General features: G+C 47.8%; 1 protein-coding gene across 1 annotated transcript in view; it reads right to left on the reverse strand.

Moving 5' to 3' along the window:
- Positions 1-5,298: 5,298 nt before the first annotated feature.
- Positions 5,299-10,000, reverse strand: part of POLA1 (DNA polymerase alpha 1, catalytic subunit) — a 281,922-nt gene continuing 277,220 nt past the window's right edge. The window contains exon 37 of the mRNA XM_011382457.2: positions 5,299-6,560. Within this exon, the coding sequence (XP_011380759.1) occupies positions 6,415-6,560 (146 nt within the window). The 3' untranslated portion in view covers positions 5,299-6,414. The remainder of the gene's footprint in view (positions 6,561-10,000) is intronic.

The following is a 10,000-nucleotide window of genomic DNA, read 5'->3' on the forward strand; positions in this document are numbered from 1 at the left end:
CGGGTCCTCCCGCGGCCCTGGGCGCCAGTGTGCGCTGCCCAGGGGCAGGTGCGAGGTCGAGCCGAGGTCAGCGGCCGCTCAGGGTGGGCGGCCCGCTCAGCAGCTGCCGCGCTCAGGCCCCGGCGTCCTTGGCTCCCCGCACCTCCCTCCCCACACCCCCGCCCTGAAATCCGGAGCCCCCGCCCTCTGGAAACCGTGGGGCGCACGCCCTCGGGGTTCACGGGCCGGGGCTGCTCCCCAGACCTGGGCCGTCGGGCGGGTCACCGCCACCCTGCCCTGGCCCTGGATTCACTTGCAAGCAGAGGCCCGGCCTGGGGCTTGGGGCGGATGGTGGGGGGGACTTTCCTCTGCCGTTACGGCCACGCATCCCTTTCTAGGGGTTAGCGGGCCGGGCAGGAACTTTCTAGGACAGACCCCCAAGATCTGAGTGTCTCAACACTCCAGACTTCACGGAGTCTTCTGAGGTGAAGGCCGCTTTCCTGGGGTGGGCTGGGCTACTCTGGAGTTTGGGGTGGAGAATGGGGAGAGCAGGAGGAACGCGAGGGAAAAGACTTTTTCTTTCTTTTTTTTTTTAGTGGTCAATATCAATTTTCCATCGATTTTGGCTTTTTGTTTAGGTAGGGCTTTTTTTCCCTCCAGGCTGCCAGTTGGATGGTATACGAGAAACAGTACCATTCTTCCTGTTAATGAACTCTTTTTTAAGTCATTTTTTCTCATTTGACCCTTCCATGGAGCAGAAGCAAATTGCGTGAAATTACCTCCAAGGATTACATTTATTACTGGCCAATGAGAACCCCTCGCCTTGTTTTACAAACTCTTAATCCTATGTCATTCTGATGCCGCAAACAAGCCCGGTCCTGGGCCTCCTATTCTTTCAACTTTCCCCAGCTGGAGGGACCTCATTCTGCACTTAATATTCCCCATAAATATCACACGCTAAAGACCCCCTGACTTCCAGCAAGTCCACATTAAACATGTGACATGTCACGCATGACAAACTCTGAGTATCTTTTCAAAGCAGCATTAAAAGCAAAGAAACCAATTTTCTTCTCCTTCCAAACCTCCCCAAGTGCTGAATGATGGGGATTGGAAAGAGCCAGTGGAGCGTACTTAGGGGGATTTTATGAGATTTTCCAGAATGATTTAATCTTATTGTGAGCATTATTAATGAATGGCAACCCAATTTGGCCCCAATATCTGGGAACGCGGTCACAATGCTGGGAGCGGCTGACCCCACCCCCACCAACCTTAAGCAAACCTCTTCCACCGAGGAGGAGGAGGAGGAGGAGGAGGAGGAGGAGGTGCAGAGCCCAGGGGAGTTCGAGAGAGCCCCACGACAGGGGCATGGCTGTCCCCTGTCACACCCAGAGCAGAATATCCCACCACCTGCTTTCCCAGGGCCACCCCCACAGCATCTTGGGGTGAGGGGTCATCGGAGCCTGGTCTGGGCTGCTGTGGGAAGGACGAGGGGAAAGGGTAAAAAAATTTGCTACATTTCCAGTCAGGGTAGCCAGATCCGGATGAGGCCCCTCAGAAAAAGGCAGTCGGCGTAATATTATCAGAAGGCGCCCCTCAGTGTCCTTCTGCCACCAACTACCCATGGTGGGTGGTGGACAGACAGTAGTTAGGGTGAACATCTTGGGTTTGTGGTAAGGAAGACAGAAAATAGATGAATTAGGGGAGAGTGACTATTGAAGAGAGGTTTGGGATGACTGGGGACTTGAAACTCAGTCTTTAGCTAAAGTCACAGATACTGGTATTGACCCTGGACAGTTCCCCATGTTTCTTCTCACCCCCTCCCCCAACTGGGGCAAACATTCATTATCGTTGCTTTTGATTTAATATCAAGAGACGAGACACCTGCAGTTCTCTTTCTCATATCGTTTTGAGCGTGGAGATCGTAGTAGAATGGAAAGGGGGGCTGAAGTTAGAGGAAAGAAAATTATACACCGGTTAGTTCGACTTGCTTTTAGAGGAAAAAATGTGTACGTGAGCAATGTGTGTATGTGTATACACAAAAGTGAGTGTGTCTGAATGAAGAGGGTCTTAAATGGGGCCTAAAAATGGTATTTTGGAATACTGAGTTCCTCAGAGTAACTGCGTATTTAACTGACAGTGGCAGCCTGGCTGGGGGGCGGGGAGAAGAAAACCTGTTACCTGACGGGAGAAAAAGCATTTCTCAAAAGAAAAAGTCGTGTTGTCCCTGGACGTTATTAACAGTCCGGTTTGAAGTATACATTTTTCCTTTAAAGAAAAAGAGCGATTGCCAGTTATACATTAAGAAATGTCATTCAGTCATTTTTATTCATTCTCCGGAAATCTTCGTAAAAGCCTGAATCATACTTCTAACAAGCAGCAATTTTGTTAATCCAGGGGGTTATTACTCTGGGCCCTTATTAGGTTCTACACCACTGCCAAGCAATCCTATAACCCTCTCAAAAGAAGTTTACCTCCCTGTTATAAAACCAGTAGTGGTATTTATACTGTGCAATAATTAGTGTATTACTTGAATCCACTAACACGTTCATTTTATCTCTGCACAAAACCTCTAGTCTGCTTATAGAAAGCTTGTGCCTCCTTTGGTGCTGGTAAAGTGGTGAAAGAGTGAATTGAAGGCTGGTTGCACTTTCTCCTTTTGCCTCGCCTTAATTCCCATCTCTTTTTGCTCTCATCCAATTAGCACAGTGTATTAAGCGGTTTATCATCTCATAGTCAGCTATTGAGAGAAACAAGGCGAGCACTTTGCAATAGAACCTGCGCTCCTTTGACACCCTCAGGTACTTACATATTCCACTGTGCTATGAATAATAGAGGAAGAATGGAGCGCTAATTCCCTCATCAAAGAATGCCTTGTCTGCTGCTTTGCTCAACAACACCATTCTGATCAAAAGAAAAGCAATAAAGCTTAGCATAACAAAACGAAACCTACTTATTAGCTTAGTGGTTAAATTAATGCAGAGCCGCTGCTATTCAAAACCAAGGTTTGAAAACAGCCTCCAACAACCTGATAATGCTGCCTTCGGGATGAAGGAATTTTAATCTGAAATTTGAGGCTGGCTCAGATGAGTTAATCTATTAAACTGCTATAAGGAAGCTCCACAGCAAACCGTTCAATTAAGAAATATTTAGGTGAGGGGAGAGAGAGAGAGGGAGAGAGAGCTTTAAGTTTAGGATGGGAACATTGAATCGAGGGGTCGGGGCATTCTGACAAGACAGTCTGGGGCTTGGTATGCTTTCCATAAAACCCTGACACAAGATAGAGAAATCTGGTTTTGGAGTTTCCTTAGCATGCATCTCCTACCAAACCCATTTAAATGATAGGTTTGAAAAGGCATGTGATGTGTACGTGTGTGCTGGAGGGAAGAGGTGGCACGGGGCTGGAGAAGGGGGTGGTAGTGAGGGGCTGTGAACTTTAATTAGTCCCCATATCTTGGGCAACAGTCCCGAGATGAACTCCACCAGTTTCCTGGACAAATTAAAATCATACCGGGAATGCCCTTGGTAGGATTTGCAACTCCTGGCCTCCCGTGTCTCCTTTATATGGAGAGCCGAGGGTGAGCATGTTGTGTCCAAGATAAATGTGCTCCGTGTTGTAGGCGGACCCTGGCTTCCTAAAGTCAACAGGAAAGATGCCCTTTTCAGAGGCGGGGGGTGTAGCGGGGGTGTGGGGGGGCACGCAGAGGGCTCTGAGAAGAGCAGGGTTCTTTAGGGTATCATTTCCCAAGCGGCTCGGATAAAATTTTGCCCGGAGGTTTAGTGTGGCCCACAGCGTTTCTATTTTCATTTTTAAAAATCAGTTGCCAAGGTTTAGAAAGCAAGAAACTTTATGGAATAGCAGTATTCCTGGCTTTTCTTGAAAACTAGATCGTTTGCCCACCCTGGGCTCCGTCCCTCCAAGCGTCACTGAGCAGCGGCTGCCCTCTTTGGACAGGACGTGCCCACTCTCTCTGGTCCACCACTGTCCCTGCCACGCTCTCTAGTGTGGACCTGGCTTGTTCTATCCGTTCACTTTTAGCACTTGAGCTTAAGACCCATGCCAGGGAGCCTGTGGAGACAAAGAAGTGGGCGGCATTTCTGCACCCGTTCTCCCCACCGTGCTATCAACTAATGGAAATCAAGGAGTAGAAACCTTTCTCAGAGAAAAGAGTGTCATGTTCCGGTCTTCCAAGAGAGATCCACTGGAATTCCTCATCAAAGTTGCGGTTTCAACTTTCTACAAAATTCTGAAATCCTTAGGTGCCTCCCAGAAAACCCTCTTAACTAATCTGGAGTTGCAGATCCGAGTAAGAAAACGTCGACTTCTGCATTCGCTCTTTTCTGGGATTGTTCCAAGAAATGTCAGACTTTATATAGACTTGCTACTAACATGGTTCCTGCCCTCACAGTGATTACAATCCAGACACAGAGGCGAGAAACAGACCAGTGAGAAGTAACTGCAGTCTGTGGAGTTCCTTGAAGATGTTCACCTTATTTATCATAACCCCAGATCCCAGAAATGAAACATGCCCTCTCTTCAGAAAGCAAGGTGGGGGTGTGGGCTCCAGAAGTGCACATTAGAGAACCATCTCTATAGTCTCATATGACAACGGCAATGAAAAACCACACTAATCCCTTAGCTCCCTGAAGCGACCTGGGTGCTCCAGCTTTTGACAGCTTGCAGAGGCTGAGGTACCAAGGCATTAACTTAACTGACAGAGCCCTAAACCCAAAGTATTTCTACTCAGAGCCTGAGTATAAGAGACAGGGGAGAAAGGAGGAAAGGCTGAGGGAGAGAAAAGAGAAGGCAAAGCAAGATAAAAGGTGGCACCATCTACATGGCTTTAACAAGTATTCCTTCACTGGGTTCTCTTGTGAGGTGCTCTTCTCTCAGGAGCCATCACTCCTGCTTTCCCAAAGGAGATGCCACTGGGCTCTTGCTTAGTTCTCTTTGGCTTAGTTCTAAAGTATGAAAAAATACTTTACCTCTTAAAGCAGCGGTTCCCAACCTTTTTGGCACCAGGGACCGGAGCTCCTATGAGAATCTAATGCCTGATGATCTGAGGTGGGGCCGAGGCGGTGATGCCAGCGCTGGGGAGTGGCTGCAGGTACAGATGAAGCATGAAGCTTCTTCGCTTGCTGGCCCTGCCGTGCCGACTGGTACCGGTCCACGGCCCGGGGGTTAAAACTTTCGGACATACATCATGCTGAGCGTCTCTGAGCTGAGCTCTAATCGAGCTGAGGTTTGGGAAGGGGGTCCCTTACTCCTGGCTGCCCCCTCTAGTCAACTCTCGGTACCTGATAAGGATTCATTGCAACTGGTTTCCCTTTAGAAAACTTTATTCTTAAGTAAAAAGAACACATCATTATTATTATTCTTTTTTATAAAAACACATGGGTAGTTTAAAAAAAATGTACCATAGCTGTAAAGGGGGAAATATATTTTGTTAGTATAATCTTACCAATAATGTAAGAAAGGAAAGACTGCTCTATTGAAATATGTTTAGCTTCCAACAAACAGTGCACCATTCTAGAAAAATGAGGAAAAAATAGGCCAGGGCCAACTAACCATCCCTCCCCCAAAATTTTTCTGAATATAACACAGTGGTCCTCACCCCAACCTCTACAGATTTTTAATGAAATGTTAGAGAATGTCAAATTATTTTAAATGTGCTTTCCTATTGTATAAACCTTTACCTGAATTTTCTACTTAGGGGGAAAAAAAAGTGAGTGTAAAACACCTACCCAGTGTGCATGTGCATGTGTGTGCTGGACTTTGGAGCAATTCCGTAAACAAGTAAGTTCTGTTTAATCTATTTAGTGAGTGCAAGGTTTCTAAATCTCCCCCCTCGGCTACCTATATAAAAGACAAGACTGCTGAAAAGGACAGCCACTCCTGGAGCCAGCGGCTGGGAAACACTTGGGTTCAGCTGGGTTTAATTGGCGTGTGAAAAGGCAAAACGTTAGTGCTCCTAGCAGGCTCCACGAACGTCTCTTTCTGGGGGCACCTCTGCTGAAGGCCCTGGGGCAAAGCCTGGGGTCACTTGCATTCCAGCCACTGTCAATTAATTTGTCTTACCTCACTGACCCCTCCCCTAGAAATGCGGTCCCGACTCTGAAGCAGCTAGCTCTTCAGGTGCTTTGCAAAGGGCTTTAGGGTCGTGTTTCAATAGTAGGATGTATGTTGTCATAGGAAGGCTGCTTTCATTTTCTCTAATGCCTGAGAGATTAAATCTTTTTTTGCGGTCTGTTTAATAATGCCCCTCCCAAGCCACGTCCACACAAACTCGGGATGCAGTCCCAAAGGAAAAGCGATGCCGCCGGAGAACACAGTTAGGGCCACAGTGGAGGTGACAGAGGTGCCAGGAAGCTGCTTAGATTCTTCATTCAAACCCACCCCCCCCACCCCGCCCCGCCTCAGCCACTTCTGGGGTGCCCTCATAACTTCACAGCACAATCTGCGAAGAGTTTGCTGAGGTTCACTTCGGTGTAGCCACTTTGGGACAAGAACTGATCTGCTGTATTCTTGAGAATTTTGTAGTCCTCACGAACTTTAGGTGTAATAACAGGTTTCCTCAATTTATCTAAAAAAGAGATAAAAATAAAAGGATTACAAGTCTCAGAGGGAGATTCTTTATTTCTTTACTTTTCAATTACAGTTGGTATTCAACATTATATTAGGTTCAGGTGTACGACGTAGTGACTAGACATTTATATAAGCCACGAGACACTCACCCCGACTAGTCCAGTACTCCCCTTGACACCACACAGTTATCACAATATTACTGACTCTATTCCCTATGCTGTACTCCGCATCCAGAGGGAGCTTCTTTAAAGACCATTCTGTATTCTTCACACAACAGAGAAGGCTGTGTGGATTCTGCTTGCAGCCCCATGGCTCAGGTGTCCTCACGGTCCTGTCACCGGTCTATCCCTGAGGCCAGTCCCACGCAGGGGAGGCCGAGACCCCAAGATTCCACTGTGGAGGCCATTCTTCCTTTCCCCCCTCCCGCCACTTCTCAGCACCTAGCTGACTCAGCGTACCGGGGGACAGGGCCACCCTCTATTGATGTGAACTGCAGGTGTGCGCCCATGTGCAGCAGGCAAGGTGAACGGCACTCGCAGATGCCACTTTCGCAGCGCTGTCGAGCATACGCACACAATTGCATGCAAAAAAGTATGGATGTGGCAGGAAATACTTTGTCTCAAAAGAAGCCTGAGCCTCCCAGTGCCACCTCCCCGGATCAGCTGGGCCTAGTCGGCTTCTTCTAGTCCCTCCGCTACACAAACCCCCCTCTGCTGACAGAGGCGAGGGGTAGGCTGTCTGGAGAGCACCACTGGCAAGATTCCTTTTTTCTTCCTTGTCCACACTGCGTACCTGTGAACTTCAGGTATTCAGCCGCCCTTCCTCCTCTGCTTCCAGCTCCTTCCACCTACCCATCTCTGGCCTTCTACTTAGGAGAAGGGCACTACCGGCCTGGGCACGGCCCTTCCTGTCCCTCCCCAGAGGTTGCTACCTCTACACACGGTCTGATCTTTTGAGGACAGGGGTGACCCCTGGGGGAGCCAACCCTGCCCAGGATGATTAAGATGACAGTTTTTGTTCAAAGCTGTATAGGAACGCTGTGAGGTGTTTGGAGAGGTCCGTTTTTGTTTTTTTTTAAACCCCCATTTTCTAACTGAGGAAACTGGGAGGTCAAGTCACTTGCCTCTGGTCACACAGCTGGTAATCCAGGGTGTGGAAATGCACTCCCGGGTAGCGGAGCCCCGAGCCCACACTGGGAGGAGAGGCTCACTTCTGTAACTCGGTGTCACTGCTCCCAGATAGGGATGGGCAGGCCCCCGGAGGCCAGCCTCGGGGGGGGGGGGGGCGGGGGGAGTGAGGCTGCCCAGTACCCAGAATAGGAATCGGAAAGCATGGAGAAGGAAACGCAGAAGGGAGTGCACGTCAATCACAAAAAGAGAAACCCCAACTGAAACAACAGAGCGGCACTGAAGTCTACAAAACACCCGGAAAACGAAAACTCGCTCTCAAGATTTTTGTTCCTTAGCTACACATTCCCATTTGTTCTCCACAACCTTTGCTAAATTACATCAACTGCCTTTCAAATAACAACAACAAAAAGTTTTGTAGAGAGGATTGAAATGCCCAAAGGGGGTGGAAAAAGCGACTCGAGAAGGAGGGGGGCGGGGCGCATGTTAAACGACCATAGAAAGACACTTTGAAAGTTCTAATTATCGGAGTCTGGGAATACACAACAATGGCCCCGAGCAGGGCGGCTACTCCCGGCAGGCCAGAGCCTCGGCCGGCCGGCACCCCGTGCATGTGAATGACACAAATGCATGTGCTGACGGGGGAGAGGGCATTGAAAGAGCGGCGGTAATACCGAGCAGCGGAGGAAGAGAGAGGCCACAGCTCCTGATGTGTTTACCTCCTCTGCTGATGGGATATTGACTTTTCCCACCAGGTTGGTTAGAAAGGGGACTATTTACGCTGCCACACAGCAGAGTTAGAATGACAACCAGCGTCACTTGGTGCTCTCCTTCGTAAAAGACAACTGTGACCATCAGCGTATGCCATAGCCAGTCGATACGGCCGAGGCACCATTCCATGCCCGTTCAAGACGCAGATAAAAGCTCCCACTTGCTTCCCCAATGAGAATTTGATCGATAATGTATGGCAGGTCTTCTAGGAAACGGAACTGCACGAGCTGCTGCGGGCCACGCCGGGACTGGAAGCTGAGGGGGAAAGGCCTCGCTCTTTCTTCATGGTTTTCTCTCCCCCACTTTAGGCCCCTAGGCCACCCACGGTTAGGCTTCTAATTGAAACCGTTACCCTGTTTCCTTTAATGCTACACCCACTACTTTAGATCTCAAGGGACAATACCGGTGTTAAATGGCAGAAACCAGGTAATGTGGCCAGTAAAACTGGATTCCTTCTCCCGGCTCTGGTTTTGGCTGTGGGTAAAGAGTTCATGGCCACAGGCGCTGCAGGTCAGGTGCACGAGGACAACTGTTAAAAGATTCCAGGAGGCCATTAGGCAAGAGGCCCAGAAGATCTGCAGCCAGCTCGGCCGGGTCCCCGGAGATGCCCTGGGCTTGCTGTGGCTGTCACTGTCTCAAAAAGCCAGCACAAAAAATCCAAACTTCGTCGACATGGGGAAGAAAATGCTCTTCCAACCCTCGAGTGCATCAGCAGTATCACCGAAAGTCACCCAATATACCAGCAACGCGAATGTACTTGACCTGGGAATCGCATTTGAGGAACATGTATCCACAGCTTATTTACTCTGGTCCTTTCTACATGCTGATTCCTTAGGGATATATATTAATTACCGAAAAGATCCTGTTGCCAACCCTATGAAAACAATGGAAAGCAAGTACGCCTGGATATTAATTATTAACACGAAATCTTATCAGAGAATAAAATGAACTAAAAGTTGGTTTCTACTTATCAGAATCTAAAACCTGAAAACATGCAAGTTACAGTATTTTCTACATGGGACTAACTAGACCACGCTCTGCAGGATGAACTTGTCTTAAATATTTTATTTAAAAGTCAACTGACCAAATAAAATGTTAGAACTATCTGAAAAAAAGAAAACAAACAAACAAACAAAAAAACAAAAAAGCAAAAAACCGGAGTATTCTCCCACCCAAGGAAACCATCTCTGCTTCTGATATTTTATGTCCGCGTCAGTAAAAAAAAAAAAAAAAAAAAAAATTCTTTTCAGCTTTACTCTTTGTAAAGCCCTTTTTGGACTTAAAAGAAGCGCACTGAACTCGAAACCACGAAGCAAAGATATTTTAACATCGCCTACTGGTTATTTTATTTTAATTAAGGCAGGCTTAGGCACACAAGCAGCAGCCGTCTCTGTTCTGAATGTCTGTTTCATTTATTTCCATGCAAAGGTATCAAACAACAGTCAGTTATAATTGATTCTGTCAGGTGTTATACAGTCACTCATAATTGTCTCTGTGTAGAGGTGTGTCAATTTACTATATCTGAATTAAATATTCTGTC

The sequence above is a fragment of the Pteropus vampyrus genome, unplaced genomic scaffold (assembly GCF_000151845.1).
Source record: "Pteropus vampyrus isolate Shadow unplaced genomic scaffold, Pvam_2.0 Scaffold476, whole genome shotgun sequence".
NCBI lineage: Eukaryota > Metazoa > Chordata > Mammalia > Chiroptera > Pteropodidae > Pteropus > Pteropus vampyrus.